Source organism: Pestalotiopsis fici (genome assembly GCF_000516985.1).
Source record: "Pestalotiopsis fici W106-1 unplaced genomic scaffold PFICI_Scf_4, whole genome shotgun sequence".
NCBI classification, from domain to species: Eukaryota; Fungi; Ascomycota; class Sordariomycetes; order Amphisphaeriales; family Sporocadaceae; genus Pestalotiopsis; species Pestalotiopsis fici.
This window is the reverse complement of record NW_006917094.1, coordinates 2,623,896-2,644,066: the sequence shown is the minus strand read 5'-3', so window position 1 is coordinate 2,644,066 and position 20,171 is coordinate 2,623,896. Positions and strand designations below refer to the sequence as shown.

General features: G+C 51.0%; 5 protein-coding genes across 5 annotated transcripts; 2 read left to right on the top strand and 3 right to left on the bottom strand.

The window, feature by feature from the left end:
• Positions 1-448: 448 nt before the first annotated feature.
• On the bottom strand, positions 449-2,833 carry PFICI_06815 (uncharacterized protein; the record flags this gene model as incomplete). The annotated part of the gene is made up of 4 exons (XM_007835396.1): positions 449-1,177; positions 1,256-1,962; positions 2,014-2,322; positions 2,779-2,833. The coding sequence occupies 4 exons, from the start codon at positions 2,831-2,833 to the stop codon at positions 449-451; spliced, it is 1,800 nt and encodes a 599-aa protein (XP_007833587.1).
• A 2,390-nt stretch (positions 2,834-5,223) lies between these two features.
• Positions 5,224-7,748, top strand: PFICI_06814 (uncharacterized protein; the record flags this gene model as incomplete). The annotated part of the gene is made up of 3 exons (XM_007835395.1): positions 5,224-5,544; positions 5,600-7,547; positions 7,636-7,748. 3 exons carry the CDS (start codon positions 5,224-5,226, stop codon positions 7,746-7,748), a joined length of 2,382 nt encoding a protein of 793 aa, XP_007833586.1.
• Positions 7,749-8,189: 441 nt separating this feature from the next.
• Positions 8,190-10,059, bottom strand: PFICI_06813 (Inosine-5'-monophosphate dehydrogenase; the record flags this gene model as incomplete). Its single annotated transcript, XM_007835394.1, has 2 exons — positions 8,190-9,340; positions 9,576-10,059. 2 exons carry the CDS (start codon positions 10,057-10,059, stop codon positions 8,190-8,192), a joined length of 1,635 nt encoding a protein of 544 aa, XP_007833585.1.
• A 1,374-nt stretch (positions 10,060-11,433) lies between these two features.
• PFICI_06812 (uncharacterized protein) lies at positions 11,434-16,586 on the top strand (the record flags this gene model as incomplete). The annotated part of the gene is made up of 2 exons (XM_007835393.1): positions 11,434-16,139; positions 16,196-16,586. 2 exons carry the CDS (start codon positions 11,434-11,436, stop codon positions 16,584-16,586), a joined length of 5,097 nt encoding a protein of 1,698 aa, XP_007833584.1.
• A 1,579-nt stretch (positions 16,587-18,165) lies between these two features.
• On the bottom strand, positions 18,166-19,197 carry PFICI_06811 (uncharacterized protein; the record flags this gene model as incomplete). Its single annotated transcript, XM_007835392.1, has 3 exons — positions 18,166-18,256; positions 18,331-18,723; positions 18,830-19,197. The coding sequence occupies 3 exons, from the start codon at positions 19,195-19,197 to the stop codon at positions 18,166-18,168; spliced, it is 852 nt and encodes a 283-aa protein (XP_007833583.1).
• Positions 19,198-20,171: the final 974 nt, after the last annotated feature.

Sequence of the window (20,171 nt, the reverse complement as noted above, 5' to 3'; positions counted from 1 at the left end):
TAAGCAACTCTCCGACAATGTTCGGTAAATTTTCAACAGGCAGAGCCTTTGCGTTATGCTCCACGTTATTGCAGCATTTCAATTGAAAAGAAAAATTAAGATGATTGCCAGACAAAATAAAAAAGAAACAAAAGGTTGATCAAACGACGCAAAAGTATATCATCAATTATTATTCTATGGTCCTACCTAAATCCTGAGTACCGCTGCAAGTTCAGTGGCAAGGTGTAAATACACCAATGATCTTAATTGCGAAAACCAAAACTATATGCCCCATGAAGACGGAAATGACGAAATATGAACAAATTTGGCCAAGTGCCGCAGTAACGCCATCAGAATGCGTGCAAAAAAGCAATCCCCATCACGCTTGAACCATTTATCAGGTTCCAAATATCCCACCTCCTTTTATGTTGAGTGTGCTAGAAGCAATCGTCGGAACGGTATACATAGATTAGTTCTTGATGGACCCATAGCTTGGCCCAGAATTTTTCGATATGCTTCCCTGTCTTGTCATGCCGGCATAGTCCATGCCGCTATTGCTACGCATGCTTCCCACGAGGGGCAGGTCATCATGACCTGTAGGATCATGAATCACGGAATCATCCTCTCGAGCATTCAACTGGTCCGCACCATCAGCAAAGACAATGGCCCGCGACCTCGATGCTTCGGGACTGGTGGTGCGATTGTCCTCGATGACGGTCTCTTGGCTATCAGCATCCGAGTCGGATGCTGGGGTAGAAGCAGCTGCAGATGTTGATGGTGCATCGCCCTCCTCGATCCACCAAGCCGGAATCGCTCCAATCGCTGCAATAACAGCGAGGAGCCACCACGGAATGGCAATTATACCATTTCTCACACCCCAAGTGAAAGCACCACCGGCCAATGCTGGTCCCGAGGCACGGCCCAAAGCACTGAAAGTTGTCGCGAATCCATTCAGAGTGCCGAGAATGTTCAGGCTTGTCGCACTGTTTGTGAGCAAGATGGTGGTGCAGGGAAAACCAATGATGACGCAGCAGGCTTTCACCGACATGACTACTAGCAGCATGCACACGCGCGTAGTCTCGTCTTCAATCAGAGTTGTGAATGGTGTCACGATGTACACAAGTGGAAATGTGACGGCACACGCCTTGAAGCAGTTCAAAACACCAAAGTAGGAACATAATGGGGGGAATATCAGGAACTATGATAATGGTCAGCACGATCATTATTTCACAAAGGCGACCGCTTCGGACGGGACTAATTGGCAATGGATGCTTACCTGAATCAAACCACAAACTAGTCCGTAAACGGTGAAAATAGTTCCAATACTTCCTGAACTCATACCAAAGCCTCCAGTAAAGACAAAGGGGAGTCGGAAATCAGCTGGGTCATGTTCGTCGCGCGGGTAGTTGAGGAAAACAGGAAGGATTTGATCATAGGCGACGGAGTGAAGGGCCAGGAAGGTATAAGAGATCAAATTAATGACGGACTGCCGTGAAAAGACTGAACGATACGATGGCGGTGCTGGGGGTGCTTGTTTGGCAGCTGATTTCGAATTGGCTTGTCGAGACATGTCTGAGCGTAATAACGGTGCTGAAGCCTCATCGTCCTGGAATGAATAGCGTCTCGTCCGCTTAGGTTGCCGTCCTGGGAGAGCTGCCTTGATCCGCTCACCGAGCACCAGACCCCAATCCTTCGTGTCACGCTTACTTGCCAGTGTTTCTTTCAGGAAAAGAGTGCCGGTCGTGACGGAAACGAGGAATATGATTGATCCGAGTATGTTTGGCAGAGCAAAGGGATAAGCCTTGAAGAATTCAATATTGCCGAATATTGAGGGGAATCGCTCGGCAGGTTTGGCAAAGAATCCACCAAAGGCAGGACCAAAGATTGATCCTATGCTCCAGACCAAGGGCATAATGGAGAACGCTCTTGGCTGCAGCTCTTTTTCTGGCACCATCTCGGCCACCATGGTTCTGATGATTCCGACTAGACAAAGTTAGCCTTGCGATTCGATAGCTAATTAGATAAAATACTGACCATTTCCGTTACTTGCTCCTTGAATTGCTCGAACAGTGATGGCCATGGCAAGACTCGTTGAGACACCCCAAATCAGAAAGCAAGTCATGGTACAGAGCAGCCCGATCATGATGACGGGCTTTCTTCCAACCTTGTCCGAGGCCCGTCCCCAAGGAACAGCAGTCAAGCTCTGGGCAAGTGAAAAGACTGCGCTCGTGGCACCGGCCCATTTTGCGATCTCCTTCTTCTCCACGCCGAAACTGGCAATCATCTCGGGGAGGTAAGGGAACACCGAGGTCAGGGCCAACGGTTCAGCGAAACGCGCCACAGCTGGAATTTATGTTAGCATGATTGCAATAGAGTTTGAGAGTACCTGGTCATGTTTTTGAATCATCTGTCTCTGTGGATGGATGAGCCGCTCTTGCTCTTGTTGCCCGCGAAAATTCGAATCCCTATGCTGTGTCTGATGAGAGTGCGTCATGTATAGCCACAGTCACATTGAACCAAACGGTGAACAGCAGAATGCAAACTTGCACATGTATATACGGGATGGCCAAAGGAGTGCCCAAATAAGCCGAGGAACTTTATAGCAAGAGATATATTGAGACAAGAATACAACCGACAGGGTAAGTTGAATGGATGAGTTTGAAGCCGATCCTTGATATCGGTACCATGGCGTTTCTCTATCGGCTTCAAGTAGCACGCGACAGCAACTGGCGTAGGGCAGAATACTTTGTAATGTGTGTAGGTACTGTAGTTACATAGGAGATATTGCAAATTGCTTACCCAGAATGGCGAGCTGCTTTGTTGGCAATTTGGGCCGCTGACTGTCCGGATCCATGTTGACGGCGAGTAGAAATCGACGGGTGATGGCAGATGGGGCACACTACTGCCGTATCGTGTCGTTGTCGTGAGAGCCAAGCACTTATCCTAGCCTGGAATAGGTAGATCATGCACAAACCGACAAGAATTATCAGGATTTGGAATATCTCGAACGGATATGTTATGAATCCAGATAAAAAGTATTAGCTTCTTGAGGTAAATCAGCGGCTACAGAGAAAGAGTCAAGTTGCGAGGAAGTTTTCAACAAACAACTCGGAGGGGAGAACGAGAAAAGAGGCAGGATAAAAAAAAAGTAGCAAGCGCTTCCCGACCGACTTTCCATAATGATCAAATAATGGGTCCCGGGTGTATGGGCACCGGTCCCATCCATCTAGGTCCATCATCTGCATACAAAGGCAGTCTAGACCCAAAATTGTAGCAGGTTGATCTTTTGAGTAAAACTGCAAAAAGCGCCGCGGCTCGACTCTCATTCGCTGGGCACGAGACAATCACTTATTTGGGTAAGCAGGCATAGAGAGTGTGGTGGGCCGCTGTTTTTGATCGTGGGTGGCAGAGTTTTCCTAGATATGGCCACTGCATTTCCGGGGGCAAGGGTTAACTCACAGAGAGGGCGGCGTATCTCGCTTATTACATGTATTATTCTTCTGCAGTTTTGCCCAACATATATACGTACATATAGAGTATGATTTGTAGTTATTTGTATGCATCTTGATCTTTTGACTGTAAGTAACGATATTGCTATTTAGACAAAGTTCTGTTGTTCCGAATGGAAAAGCAAATCGAGATCACTACGAGGCTCGTGTATGCGCAAAGGGACTAACCGCCTAAGGGCTGAGTGAGCCTTTTGGCGTTGGTCCTTTTTGCTTGTTTAGGTCCGCTGTCGGACGGTGACTCCTCGTTAATAAGTGCCAAACACCGCCCGGCGCGTCATAGCAGGCGGCCGATACTTGCAGCGGCTGTAACATGGTCATAAAAGATAGCGACAACGAACGATGCCGGCCGAAGAATAATATGACAAGCCTCCATTACCCATGTTGGAGGAAGTCACAAGATGGAGGATTCAGTGAGGCGGAGGATCAAGTGGCCTCCAGTATCCACTTTTACCCTGACTTTGGGCTTCGTCTTATTGGATGCGGATCCGGCACCCCGCATTGGCCTGCAGTTCCCACGCTCAATTCCGGCGCAGTTTGCGCCTGGTTCGCAGCACACTCACAGAAGACCTACCTACCTACGAGTGCTTCACGCACCACAATGTACACAGTAGTGGTTGTCACGTCAACTCTCGTGACCTATGGAATTTGAAGCATCCCAAACAAGACGCCCAGAAGACGATCATTTCATGGGCATACGCTTTGATGATTAGCTGACTGTAATAATATAAACTATTTCACAGCATAATTGATGGATATTATTGCCTGTCGCTGCCACTGTCTACAGGGTACGATGATGTGGGATAGTTTTTCTTTGTGAAAAATGCTTGTGGCGTATATAATCGTGTTGCATACCAAGGCAGGATGTGCTATCCCATGGGCTGCTTGATACAAATAGTGCAATCCAGACGAAACGTCATGAAAAATATAGAATATATTATCCAGGTATTTATATACTTTTTCTTATGTAATTCGCATAAAATGCAAGATATGGCGGTTGTTATTGCAGATTTTGCCGATGGACACTTACTGGAAATGTTAGTAATGGCTGCAATTAATTGCATAAAATTGCTTTCCTTGCAGTAAACTACAAAAGTCCTCGAAGAGCCTTGCTTGTTTAGAATCCTTGAGAATTCAAAACATGTCTCGACTCTTTTCCAAGTCGAATTTAAGTGGTCCAAATTGCGTCTTCTGCAAATGCAATGGCGTTTTTTGCTGCGATTCCCACACCTACCCCAGCGTCGGATCTGGCAGGTCGGTGCGGCCACTGGCCCGAGCTTCTTGCCTCAAATCGTCATCGGCGGCACAGACAGATGATTGTAGATGTGATCGTACCTAGCTCCCATCCAACTAGTAATACTAGTTCTCCATCGAAGCAGAAGTCACATAGACTATCTTATATCCACGCGCCGGGTATTGAATGCCGCCGACCATAGTCTGAGTTGCTAGACGCCTATACACTCTGTACAACTGCCCCGAAAGCCGTCTGTCGCGACGGACCACCGCCGACAAGGACTATCCGTACCCCGGTCGTCAACGGATTTCGTCGGACCCTGGTGGCCAATGATAAGCCAACTAGTCCCGCTGCACCACGGCAAGACAACGACATCACCGCGCAGCGGCAAATTCACACCTTCACTTTTCTCCCTCATAATCAGAATCTCTAGAAACATCACCTAGCACCATCTCATAGACAAAAGTAGTCGGCAGACACGATTACATCTGACCGGCGTCGACCATGGGGAAGATGCCGAGTGAGCGGACGCCACTGATCACCACGGTCAAGGTTGGGGAGGTGCCACGGCGCTACCCGCACCAGACCGTGAGGCGCTTTTGCAGCGTCGCCTTGGGCTCATCTCTAGTAGCTTTGCTGCTCGTCTTTTTGTGGACCTTTTCCTTTGATCCCCAACAGCACCACCCTCACCACGAACATGGCCGCCACGTCTCATTTGATGAGCTGAAGACCATCCTCCTAGAAACACCCAGCGGCGAAAAGGCTGGCGAGTGGAGCAAGTATTATACATCCGGACCTCACTTGGCAGGCAAGAACTTGTCACAGGTATGTGCTGCCATGACCGTCGATGGCCACGTGAAAACCATACTAAGATCCTCAGGCTGAATGGACTCGAGACCGATGGAATGAGTGGGGTGTCCAGTCAGATATCGTGGCTTACGACACATATATCAACTACCCTGTAGACCACCGTTTGGCATTGCTGGAGAAGCCGGAGTCCGAGGGCTCTGCGGCCTGGAAGGTTGCCTTTGAGGCCACCCTGGAGGAAGCCATTCTCGAGGAAGACGAAACGAGCGGCCTCGAGAACAGTGTCCCTACTTTCCACGGATACTCTGCTAGTGGCAACGTGACGGGCCAATTTGTCTACGTCAATTACGGCACTTACCAAGATTTTGATGATCTCGTCAAGGCAAACATTACTCTCGAGGGCAAGATTGCCCTCGTGCGATATGGAGGTATCTTCCGTGGCCTGAAAGTCAAGAGGGCCGAGGAGCTCGGCATGATTGGTACAGTCATCTTCACCGACCCTGGTGATGATGGCGAGATCACCGAGGAGAATGGCTACAAGGCCTACCCCGACGGTCCTGCACGCCACCCTAGCAGTGTGCAGCGTGGATCAGTGCAATTCTTGAGCGTTGCTCCCGGTGACCCTACCACACCCGGATATCCGTCAAAGCCCGGTGTGCCGAGAGAACCTGTGGAGGGCAAGATCCCGAGTATTCCTTCCCTGCCCGTCTCATATGCAGAGGCAATTCCTATCCTTCAGGCATTGAATGGCCACGGACCCAAGTCGTCCGACTTTAACAAGTACTGGACTGCCAACCAGGGACTTGAATACAAGGGTGTTGACTACAACATCGGCCCTTCACCCGAGGGTGTTGTCCTCAACCTCTACAACGAGCAAGAGTACACGATTACACCACTGTGGGATGTTATTGGTATCATTAACGGTACCATCCCGGACGAAGTCGTCGTGGTCGGAAACCACCGAGATGCATGGATTGCTGGCGGCGCGGGTGACCCGAACAGTGGATCTGCCGTAATCAACGAGGCCATTCGCAGCTTTGGAAAGGCCCTGGAAGTCGGCTGGAAGCCTCTGCGCACCATTGTGTTTGCCAGCTGGGATGGTGAGGAGTACGGTCTGGTTGGTAGCACGGAATGGGTTGAAGAATACTTGCCTTGGCTGTCGGGTGCCAACGTGGCCTACATCAACGTTGACGTCGGTGTCCGCTCGCCTGTGTTTTCGGCTTCGGCCTCTCCAGTCCTCAACAAGCTGATCTATGAAGTCACGGACATGGTGCCCTCTCCCAACCAGACGGTCTTCGGCCAGACGGTTCGCGACACCTGGGACGGGCACATCTCAACCATGGGCTCGGGCAGCGACTTTACTGCTTTCCAGGACTTTGCCGGTATCCCTTCGCTCGACATGGGCTTCGGTGGCCAGTCGGCTGACTCCCCCGTCTACCAATACCACAGCAACTACGACAGCTACCACTGGATGAGCAAGTTTGGCGACCCGGGCTTTGTCTACCACAAGACCATGGCTCAGGTCCTCGCACTCGCCGTGGCCAAGGTGTCGGAGACGCCATTGGTCCCCTTCAACGCCACAGACTACGCCGACGCTCTCAAGGGCTACGTTGAAAAAGTCGAGCAGAAGCTGAGCCCCGCCGCGGGCTCGACGGAACCCAGCACCGAGGCCGAGATCGCCGCGTTCCGCTCTCGCACTACCAACACGGACCTGACGGCCCAAAGCGACGTCGAGGCCTTTAAGCTCTTCACGCTCAAGAAGCTCCAGGACTCGATTGGCGAGCTGCGCCAGGCTGCCGTCGCTCTCGACGCCCACGCCGCCGAGCTCGCCGCCAAGGTCGACGACGATATCCCTTGGTGGAAGTGGATCACCAAGCTCAAGCTGCTGCACCAGGTCCGCGCTACTAACACAAAGTACAAGAAGATTGAGCGCGCATTCCTCTACGAGGGCGGTCTCGATGGGCGACCCTGGTTCAAGCACGTGGTCTTTGCGCCTGGCATTTGGACTGGTTATGCCGGTGGTAAGTTCTCGCCCTTCAAATCTCCCCCTCTTGTGTAGTTTCTTTCTTTCTTGTGTGGTTCAATTTTTGCTAATTTTTTTCACGACAGCCGTCTTCCCAGGCTTGGTGGAAAGTATCGACAACAAGGATATTGCCAATGCCATGAAGTGGGTGGATATTATCAATGCTTGCATCAAGAAGGCGACTAAGACCATCAAATAAGGTCGCAAGGAACAACGAGCCGGCTCCATCGTTCTCAAAGCTCAACCCCTTGAATGCAGCTAAGAAAACGTTGATCAAATGAGTTGTCAACTTGAAGAATAAATACTACATGGATTTGGAAGGCGGCGAAGCTCTAATATTTTGAGTATTTAGCTTTATAAAATTGTCACGCCCATTATTATGTCACAACTCAATGTTTCAAGTAAATTGCTTTTACACTTTCAAAAATTTCTTTTTTGGTGGTACCGTTGCGATACATGCTACATAGATTCCGCTGTCAACCCAAGACCAAAATCAACACCGAAACGCCTTTTTGTTTTGCGGACTTATGTCACAAGTCCTTTGAAGCGAACGCAAGGCCACTTCTGGTATCATTTTTTCTAGATGATTCATTTGCAGTCGTCTGCATTGTGATCATCTCCATCAAGCATTTAGCTGGATTTATGCGTAGAGCTTCTTCTCGTAGCTCTCCATGTTGACGTTACCCTCAAGCTGAGCACTGGCGGTTCGGATCTCGAAGCGCATAGAACCGTCGGCCACCTTCTCGTGGAGCTCCTGCAAGCTCTTGATACCGGCATCCTGCATAGAGTGTTTCACACCAGCAGCCAGGTAAGGAACGAACTTGCCGACGGAGCCACGGTGGGCCACAGTACCGGAAACACCCTGAGCAACAAGCACGCTATCGCCCTCGGAGAAGTATCGGGCGGTACCAGCGTTGCTGGCCTGAGAGTTCTTGCTACCAGCACCAGCCTTCTTGTCCTGCATGGCGTCAATGCTGCCCATGCCACGGTAGGCCTTGGTCTGGACGAGCTTGCCATCACGAGTGACAAACGAGGTGAGGCTACCAGGCGACTCAGTGGTACCAGCCAGAAGACCACCCATCATAATGGTGGTAGCGCCAAGAGAGAGACCCTTGACAATGTGACCAACGTTCTGGATACCACCATCGGCAATGCAGGGGACGCCAAAGCGGGCAGCAAAGGAAGAGACGGAGTAGACAGCGGCAGCCTGGGGACGGCCGACAGCCATGACCTCCTGGGTGATACAGGCGCTTCCGCTACCCATACCAATACGGAGACCGTCGACACCAGCAGCAATGAGGCTGGCGGCCTGCTCGCGAGTCACGACGTTTCCGCCAATGACGTCGAGGTCGGGGAACTCCTTCTTGACCCACTTGATCATTTCAATCTGGTACATGCTGTTACCCTGGCTGCTGTCAAGGATGACAATGTCCAGACCAGCATCAACGAGCTTCTGAAGACGGATCTTGTCCTCGGGACGGGTACCGATGGCAGCGGCAACAATGAGCTGCTTCGAGTCGGGCAACTTGGATGCCAATGGGTAGTTGTGGTTCTTGCGAAGGTCGGAGCGCGAGATCATGGAGACGAGGTTGAAGTCCTTGTCAACGATGGGCAGCTTGCCCTTCTTGGACTTGGCCAGGATGCTGTTGGCCTCGAGCAGGTCGACGCCGTGGGGAGCGGTGACGAGGTCGGTGACCATGACGGCCTCAACCGACTTGCTCTCGTCATCCTCGAATTGGATGTCACGGTTAGTGACGATACCCAAAAGCTTGGAACCGAGCTTGCCGGACTCTGATGCAACATATTGTCAGCATTAATTCATCGCAGTTTCTTTGATTGATTGAAAAGGATGAATGATGGCTATCGTCATTTAGAAAATAATTGTCTCCCCATGACTAGTTCGTCGATACGGTGGAACGAAAGTTAAAAATTATGGTTTGTAATCATATGATGCCGGATGTGAGGAGTGGTGCTGCAATGGATTTTGCAAAGTCGTTGCAGAATAAAAAAGTTTTGGGGAGCTCACCTGTCACGGGGAAACCACCGAAACCCCAAGTCTCCTTGAGGGCTCTAGCCTCACCAACGGTGGTCTGGCGGGAGATGACGACAGGGTCAGCGATGAAGCCATTTTCGTATCGCTTGACCTTGGCGACCATCTCGGCCTGCTCGTCGGGAGAGCAGTTGTGGTGGATGACACCCAGACCACCCTGGAGGGCCATGTGGATGGCCATCTCGTGCTCAGTGACAGTGTCCATGGGCGAAGAGACGAAGGGGGTCTTGAGGGTGATTCTCTTTGTTACGGGAGAATCAAGGGCAACGTCGGAGGCGGGGAAACCAATGTAGCCAGGCAGGAGGAGGAAATCGTTGTAAGTCAGACCTCCCCGCAGCTTGGTGTCCATCAGGTCTGCGATGCTGAGGCCATCGCGGCTCTCGTACTCCTTGAGGAGGTCGAGAGCGGTGGTGTGGTCGAGGACCTTGGCAGAGCCATTGACACCGTTGGTGGAAGGCATCGTGTCTAAAACAAAGTCAAATCAGAGGATAGAAACCGACTGATGAGAGATTATTGAGGTCGAAGATTGTCGTCGAATGAATTGATTTCAAGTCGACGGCGGCTTGGACAATGATCTTCTTCCCAAGTAGAAGAAAGGAAAAAGAAGCCTCTGTGCCTCGAGCTCGCCGATTTTTTTTTTATTCACCTGGGACCTCCGATGGGACCCTTGCCCACTGTGGGGAGGGGCGACGACGGTTAACCAGAGACTTCGTATCTGCAGCACTCCATGGTGTAGTAAGCAAGTACTTCTCTAGCAAGCAAGAAAGTTGCAAAATCGAGAGCTCCGATAAGGCCGATAGCTTACATATGCAGCCCAAAAGATTTTGTCCAGGTGGGGTCCTACGTTGAGCATTTGATGTAAGCGCGTTCGAGACGTGCATATGCCATCAGGGAGCAACTTCTGTGGCGCCAGGCGCTTATCGATTGTGGTGGGATGCTGCAGCTGGCTTGGCTGGTGGCTGGTGGCTGGTGCAGTGGCCTGAACCCCGCCCGGGATCTTGTCCCACCCCAGCCACAAGTCACAGTCTCATCTTGATGGGTCGATTTGGCTGTCCACTCAACATCCCTGCTCAAGTTGCTTCTTATGCCGGTGGGTGGGGTCTGCCGGGGGAAGCCGGTCGCTCAGCAGCTACAGAAGTAAACAAAACAGCTCTCAGCTTGTGCCGTGCCCTCTTACAACATGACTTCCCAGCCCCTCGTAAAGGCGGCCCAAGCCATTAGACTGCCCACCTTGATTTTTCTGCTCAAATCCTAATAGCAGGCCGCTCTTAATGGTCTTTCGCGAATGTGACATTGCTATTCCTTTGATTACTTGATCTGGGAGTCATCTCGCCTTTTTTTCCGTTTTACACACTCTTCCATCGCTAAACCGCCTCGGTGCGCAGAGCACGATCTCCGATCGACTAAAAATCGACCAGGTCCAGCCTTTGCGCATTTCGCCGAACGCGCGCAAGGACAACATATTTGACCCATTTCTCATTATACTCTACCAGCGCTACCCCAGGCACAAACTGGACCACTTTGGGCACCATATCGCTGCAGCCTTGAATACGTCAACAACATTTGCGACGGGCCGCCATTTATCGAGCGATAATATTGTTTTCGTCTGCGCCCGCCCGCGCCCGCCTCTGTTTTCCTTTGGTCCTGCTTTGGGTCGTCATCACCGTCTCTCTTTCTGGTCCAGCCTGGAGCTTCATGTCTCCTACATCCGACTGAGCATCTGGAGGAATACAATCGGCTATTGTTTGTAATGTGGCATCCGATTCCCGACGACATTCAATACAATTATACCCAGGACGAGCACCATCTAGACTACTAGCAGTCGTTGCTCAGCATGGCGCACCGTCCTCACCCGTTAAGGCAGTCGTACACTGTCGACTACGCCCCCAACAGCATCGCCCGGCAGCCTTCCACAACATCCTCCTCAGCTTCATCCGGTTATTCGTATACATCTGATTCGTACGACTTTGGACGGACCAGCGCAAATACATCAGTCACATCAAGCGCATTTGGGCCAACTGTACTTGGCCACAGACGCGGCAAGAGTGAGGCAGCTATTCGGCAAACGACAAGGCGATCAAGTACCTTCGATGAGTCTGCGCCAAATGCAAAGGATGTGTACAGCTCAATCAGACAATCTTTGAGGCCACTCCCACAGGCTCCCGGCCCCTCTCCGAGTCCTCCTGCACACCAATCGCCAGTTAAAACACCGCCGAGCTATTCTAGGCACGAGCGCGGCCAGAGTATCGACGCCGGAAGCCACGGTCGACATGAGCGTGGCCAAAGCATAGATATTGGAAGCCATGGCCGACATGAGCGTGGCCAAAGTACAGATATTGGAACGCCCACTCGACACGAGCGTGGCCAGAGTATTGACATTGGGAGACTATCGCTCATGGACGAGAAGACGTCACCGTCGCCTAGACCGCGAACAACAGCCTCTCGCCCGACATCAATGCTTCTCACTCGTTCTGACTCTGTGCGACCGACTCCACCAGGGGGCAATGCTATGGCTCTCTCGCCCATCGGCAGACCAGACTTGCAGCAGCTCGGCCGTTCCTCGACAAGCCAACTTCGAACACTTTCCAAGCTAGGCACTGCGGAAGATTTTGCCATCACATCACCAACGCAAGAGGTCGTAGGCCTGCGAGGCCGTCGGAGGTTGCAGCGCACGGGTGATCAGAATGGTCAGCGCAGTGCTGACAAGTACGGGTTTGCCGGTCGAAACTGGATGGACAAACAACGCCAATTCCTCCAAGCTTACGAGTACCTTTGTCACATTGGTGAAGCCAAGGAATGGATCGAAGACATTATTCACAGACAAATACCGCCCATTGTTGAGCTCGAGGAAGCATTGCGCGATGGCGTTACGATTGCCGAAGTCGTGGAGGCTTTGAATCCCGATAGACGATTTCGAATATTCCGCCACGCGCGTCTTCAGGCCAGGCACTGGGATAATGTGGCTACCTTTTTCCGGTACTTGGACGAAGTTGAGATGCCAGAATTATTCCGCTTCGAGCTGACCGATCTCTACGAGAAGAAGAACATACCCAAAGTCATCTACTGTATACATGCCCTTAGTTGGCTGCTGTTTCGCAAGGGTATCGTCGATTTCAGAATCGGCAACCTGGTTGGTCAGCTCGAGTTTGAGCACCACGAACTCGAAGCAATGCAGAAAGGATTGGATAAGCTTGGTGTCAACATGCCAAGCTTCGGTAATATGGGCGCCGACTTTGGTGTTGAACCCACCCCGGAACCAGAAGAGACTGAGGAGGAGCGTATAGACCGTGAATTAGGAGAAAACGAAGCAATGATTCTCGACCTTCAAGCACAGATTCGTGGTGCTTCCACTCGGATGCGGCTGGCCAATATCATGAACAGCCTCTGGGATGCGGAAGACTGGATCGTCGATCTCCAATCGCGGATACGTGGAGACTTCACCAGACAAATTATGGACTATCGACTTCAAATGAGACGTTTCGCAATTCAGCTGCAGAGTGCAGCCCGCGGATTTCTGGTTCGCAGTCGCATGGCTAACAGAGAGGACTTCTGGAAGAGCAAAGAGAAGAGCATCATCAAACTTCAGAGCATGATGCGGGCTATTCAAGTCCGTAACGAGGTACGCGAGACTCGATCTCAATTAGTACAAGCAGACGGCCCTGTGCGGAGCATTCAGGCTCTCTGCAAGGGCTTCCTGGCACGAGAGAAGATCGCCGCACAGCAGCAGCAGACGCACAGCATGCAAGGACCAGTGATGCATCTGCAGTCAGCGATTCGCGGCATGCTGGTGCGAGACAGGCTAGAGAAAGATCTTTACAGTCTTGACCAGGAGTCTTCGGCCATCACGAGTTTGCAAGCTTCTATTAGGGCAATGCTGACACGGAATCAGACCAACCAGCAGCGGGAGGCCCTATTGAGCTTCTCGCAGCAGTGGGAAGCTCTGCAAGCTGTATGCCGAGGTAACACTGTTCGATCCGAAGTCAATGCTACCAAGGCCGAGCTGGCACAATATGTTCCAGACATTACATACCTGCAATCTCATACCCGTGCGGGAGCTGTACGCTCGGCTACAGCTGATCTTCTTGATGCTTTGAGCACGCACGAAGCATCCGTGATCGATCTACAGTCAATGGCGAGAGGCGTGCTGGAAAGACAAAGGATCGCCGCTGACCTTGATGAGCTCGATGGCCTGACGACTGACATTGAGGATCTCCAGGCAAGGATTCGGGGTTTGCAGTCTAGGAAGCGACACTTCGACCTCTTGGATGAGCTTCAGTCACATGAAGAACAAGTCATCTCACTCCAAGCTCTATCGCGCGCCATGCTCTGCCGTGCTCGCGTCGGGGATCTCCTCGCGGAACTTGACGAGCACGAAGATGCAATCACGGAATTACAATCGCTCGCCAAGGGTTTTATTGTCCGTGGTCATTTTGAGGAAAAGAAGAGACACTTCAACGAGAACATGCAGAAGGTCATCAAGATTCAAAGCTTTGTTCGTGCCAAGATCCAGGGCGAGGCATACAAGAGTCTCACTACGGGCAAGAATCCCCCTGTCAACGCCGTCAAGAACTTTGTCCACCTGCTCAACGACAGCGACTTTGACTTCAACGAAGAAATCGAATTTGAACGACTCCGAAAGACGGTCGTCCAGCAGGTCCGCCAAAACGAGATGCTTGAGCAGTACATTGATCAGCTCGATATCAAGATCGCCCTTCTGGTGAAGAACAAAATCACCCTCGATGAAGTTGTTCGACACCAAAGCAACTTTGGCGGCCACGCAAGCTCACTGCTGGCCAATACTTCCATCGCCTCAGCGAACCAATTCGACCTAAAGGCTCTCAACAAAAGTTCCCGAAAGAAGCTCGAGTCTTATCAACAGCTTTTCTTCAATCTGCAGACACAACCGCAATACCTGGCGCGTTTGTTCAAACGGGTCCGTGAGCAGGGCACGGCTGAAAAGGAGTGCAAGCGAATCGAACACTTGATCATGGGCTTGTTCGGATATGCCCAGAAACGAAGAGAAGAGTATTACCTACTGAAACTCATCACTCGATCGATTAGGGAGGATGTCGACAGCTGCAGCACAATCCAGGATTACCTACGCGGCAACTTCTTCTCCGCTCGTCTCCTTGGCGCCTATACTCGGTCGGCTCGCGACCGCAAGTACCTGCGGGATCTTCTCGGCCCCTTAATCCGTGACAACATCATCGAGGACCCGGCACTGGATTTGGAGAGCGACCCAGTCCAAATATACAAATCAGCCATCAACAATGAAGAGCTCCGCACTGGTTACCCCAGTAGGCGGCCACTTGACGTGCCTAGAGACTTGGCCATCAAGGATCCGGAGACGCGTGAGCTCTTCATTGACCACCTGCGGGATCTTCGCGAGATCTGCGACCAATTCTTCGTTGCGCTCGAGGATTTCCTCCCAAAGATGCCCTACGGCCTGCGGTTCGTCTGCTTGCAGACTTTCGAAGCATTGCGTCAAAGGTTCAAGAGGGAGCCTCAGCAGCAAGTTTTGCAGCTTATCACCAACTGGCTCTGGAAGTTTTACCTGCAACCCGCACTCATCAACCCAGAACAAGTAGGCGTCATGGAGAAGACTCTAGGCCCACTGCAGAAGCGCAACCTGGGCGAAGTGGCCAAGGTCCTGAGCCAAATTGCTTCTGGAAGGCCTTTTGGTGGCGAGAATGTCTACCTCCAGCCACTGAATGCCTTTGTCGCAGAGTCATCTGAACGTCTGGCTCAGATCACCAATGACCTTATTTCGGTTGCCGACGCCGAGAGCACCTTTGACATTGATGAATACAATGACTTGTATGCCAAGAATAGGCCTACGCTTTACATCAAAATGGGCGACGTCTTCGCGATCCACACCATCATTGCCAATGAGCTCCCAAGCATTTGTCCTGGCCGTGATGATATCTTGCGCGAGATCATGCAAGACCTTGGCAGTGCCAAAAGCAACGAGCATGAGATGACTGCCGCAGGGTCATCCGAAATCCAGCTCTTCTTAACACCAAAGCTGCACGACGTTGAAGATCCGGAGGCTGAAGTCAAGGCGCTATTCATGGAGACGAAACGTTGCATTCTCTACATCATTCGTGTCCAAAGCGGCGCGAATCTCCTTGAGATCCTGGTTCGTCCGCCTACACAAGAAGATGAGCACAAATGGGCGGCCGTGCTTCGAGAAGACTTTGCTGCTGGTAACAATACCAAGGGAGCCTATTCCGACGCCAACATGGTAGATGTCACTCGGATGTCATACTACGACATGAAGCGAAATGCTCTGGAGAACATCATGCGACTTGAGCACATGGGTCGGATCTCCAAGCAAAACTATTACCAAGATGTGCTGAACGCCATTGCTCTCGACATTCGCACCAAGAGCAGGCGCCGAGTGCAGAGACAACGTGAGCTCGATGGAGTTCGCATGACGCTCGGCAACTTGCACCAGAAGGCCAAATACCTGGAGCAACAGCGCAAGAGTTATGACGACTACATCGAACAGGCCATGGCAACCTTGCAAAACAAGAAGGGGTAAGTCATCCAACCAAGTTACATGAAATGTTGAAATACTGACCTAATGACAACAGCAAAAAACGTTTCCTCCTTCCCTTTACCAAACAATTCAACCACCAGCGCGAATTGGAGCGCTCGGGCCGGGTCCCCAAGTTCGGCTCGTACAAGTACAGCGTGCGCTCTCTTGCCGATAGGGGCGTCGTTGTTTCTTGGCAGGGAGTAGCCGAGCGTGATTGGGGTGTGATCAATCTGACCATAAGCTGCGATGAGGTCGGAGTCTTCAACCTCGAGGGCAGCCGTGGGCACATCCAGATCCCCGGTGCCAGCGCACTGATCCCGATTGAAAGCATCCTGCAGTCCCAGTTCGAGTCCCACCAGTTCATGAATGTGTTTGAGGGCAATCTCAAGCTGAACGTCAACTTGCTGCTGCATACACTGTACAAGAAGTTCTATCGAACGCAATAATTCTGACCAAAAGCTTTGGGACGATTAACGACGGAGGAAATGTATGGACGGCGTCGGCTGCCCGAGTCGCAAGGACATGGGCCTAGGCCGACCTAATGAACAACATGCTGGCATGAAGATACGAGAATGGATAAAGATGAATGGGTGGAACTCAGGGTGGGCATCAAACAGGTGTTATTGCGATTTGGCATAGCTCATGCATTGGTTGATTCCCAGGGTATTTTGACTGTAGCGCCGCTTTTCGAATCTCATTAGAATGGAGTCTGTAGTGTTACTTGAGCGATGTAAACATTGGCTGGTGGAAGCAGGTCAACACCATTCAAGACCTTTTTTCAAATGGCAGTTGAGAGTAGAGAAAGTTAGGGGTTGGCAGTGCATGAATAAATGAGTGTCACGATGAGTTTCCTTGATAAATATTTGTGAAGTTGTGAAGGCGCAACAGTAATACGATACGATACGATATTGCTGCTAACAAGCCAAACAATATTTCAATTGATTCTTGTTTCCTGACTTTGCTTTGTCACCTTTGGCAAAGACCCGACATTGTTGATTTGATGTCACTCATTAATACATATGCACACGTTTGCTGCGGGCACAACGATCGAATTAAGGATGACCACTAGCTGTGGCACTCTTTCTTGTGTGGAAAGAGGAAAGGAACAAGCTAGAGAGACAACGTCAGGTCCGGGCGAACGGAGGATGGCCTTTTCCGTTGGCCCAAGAGAGTCGAGATGGCCTTATGGTGCCTTGCATAGTTGAAAATGTACAAAGCACAAATAAAGGGGGAGAGAAAGGACAGAAAAAGGTCACTTTGCGTTATAGCCGACCTGGCATATCGGCTTGTGGATGAGACCGCCTAGAGACGGACCGAAGAGCCCATGTGGGGAATCGAGTTGCGACGGCGGGCTTGTAAAGGTTGTTTTCGGAGAATTTCTACTAGAAAGGAAGTGAAATTGCCATCATCACGAGTTGGTTTCCTGCTTTACTTGATCCCAACGTTATCCCCATCAGTGTTCACGGTCCAGATGGTAATCCGGTCCCCTTTCGGCCGGTAGATTGAATGGACGTTGGGTAATGAGGATTTACCATCGGAGTGCCCGTTTAGCAGGTGTGCCGGTGGCCATTTCAGCGAAGTAGCCGATGTTGATGAAATCAATTATATTGCTGTATCCCAACAATATATTCACGAAACAGAATTTGCACGGAAGTAGTAGAAAGACCAGAAATCCAATTCGTCTTTGCAAGAAATCAGGGGTAGTTTTGTCATTATAAAATCTAGATCGAGCACAACAAAAATTTCTGCACCACCAAGCAGACCACTAACGAGCTCACTATTTGCTTACGCCAAGGGGGGGATTCGCCCTAAACGTTCATTACTCATCTCCTCTCGAAGCATTCGGTTATTTTTTTTTTGTTCCCCAGATGCTCATCGAATAACAACATATCGCTTGATAAAAACAACAACAGATTGTCATGGGATATTCAACGTCATCAACGCCACAAGCAATCAAGTCATACTATTCGTACCCGGAGCCCATTGGGCCTCTCCAAAAGCAGATTCTCTATATGGAACCAATGCTTAGACTTGCTCACGAGGAGTCTTGCCACGCTGCTCACGGCCCTTGTCTGACCAGGGGAAGTGAATGACGGGAATAAGGAAGAACGAGTTGCTAAAGAAAAGACGAGTCAGTTTTTTGAATTCGAGAGATGTGGGTTGAATTTTTTGGGTGGTTCTAGAACATACCTCTTATCTGCCATACCGGCAAAGGCATTATACCACGCCAAGAAGGCAGCCAAGAGACCAAAGCCGCCGCCGGCGTGCTTGAGCGTGAGCGACGAGGCCGCGTTGCCGTTGGCCGCGGCGAACTCGCCGCACGCGAGCATGAGAAAGGCGAGGTCGAGGGTGAAGAAGAGCATGCAAAACATGACAGTCGACTTCAGGGTCAGGATGAACAGGATAAAGGTAAAGATGAACCAGCCCGTCAGGAAAAAGCCCAGGGCTGACGCCTCGTCGGCGGCTTCCGTGTACGGCGACAGGGCAGAGAAGCCCGGCGTCAGCAGGATGGCATAGGCGATCCAGAAGCCGCCGTAGGATGAAAGTGCAGTGGCACCAAATGTGTTTCCTACAGCCATTTCCCTATACGCGCACGGTGAGATTAGCAATGGAACTCGTCATTATTTCTTCCCATTGGGAAGCGCCACGACAATCAAAGGAAGCTTTCAAAAGATCGTGTCCCACTTACCACATGCCGGCCAGCAATTGAACCAGACCTCCGTATCCAAAAGCCAGGGACAGAACAATGTTTGGCTCGGCAACGCCACGGGCATTGACATTGATGAGAGAGAGGACAAAAGTCGTCAGGGCAAAAGCCGACAGACCGAGAGGCGCGGGATTGGCAAACTTCCTGTGCGTCGTCGGCTTGTACAGACCGGGTTGAAACTCTCCTCCAAAGGCAGCCAGCCTCGCGTCGGCTCCCGAGTGTATATGGGTCATGGGGTTTCCTCCATAGTCGTAGCGTCTGGTTGTGTCGCCAATATCACCACCATTTGTGCCAGTTGTGATGGACTTTTCCAGGTCAGCCTGTTGATGGCTCTCTGTAGTGGTGGCCATTGTTGTCGAGTTTGTGTGCCAGCAGGACGAGTCGTCGCGAAGAGAAAAGTTTGAGGTGCAACTGAAGAAGGTTGAGAGTATGCAGGCTTGGCAGGGCTGATTTAAAGGGAGAGGAAGAGAGGGTTGTGGCGGTCTCTTATTATTCTTGTTTGGGTGGAGCTCTATAATGGGGGTTTAAGAGATCCACGAAGAATGGAGATTGGGGGGGAATTTGGGGACGCGGTTTAACAGAGTCCAGAAAATGCGGAGAGAGGAGTGGAAAGCTTAAGTAGGATACAAATATATGGGGAAAGGAGAAAAGACGTCCAGGGTCAAGCGACTGGGGCCCCCGGTAGCAACGGGCAGTTTGTTGAGATTAATAAATATGGAAAAGAGAGACTGGACTGGAATGACTGGGTAATCATCGAGTGTGTGTGTGGGTGGATGGGATGAATTGGTAATACTTCAAAGCTTGGGGTAACCAACCCGTTCGTTACCTATAGTGATTAACAGATTAACTGCTGTTGCTGGGTAGTAGGGACCCAGTCACTCGCCCTACCTACGCCTACGTGCCACCCTCATTACTTCCATTCTTCCATAGCTGCTGCGGTCAGTGTACGGAATAGCATATAGGCGTACTATGTAGGTGTAAGACTACACTAGATGGGTAGAAATCACACCAGTTCTGACTTTGGATTTAGTGACCAGACTACCTAAAGTAGGCAAATACCATTGCCCTGGGTACACCAGTAGATCACTCGTCTAGTTGACCGAATTGGTAAGACGAGACAGACAGAAGCAGTAGAAGAGAGACAAGAGACAGAGAGAGAGAAATCATCGACACACGACAAAAGCAAGCCGCTTTTGCGCATCTGTTCCGCAATCGACGCTTGTCGTACGGTCCGCCCAACGGCCTGGCCTAGGCTAGGCAGAAAAGAGACCGAGACTAGAAGCGAATACTTGTGGAATACCTGACAAGCGACCCCACAACAGCC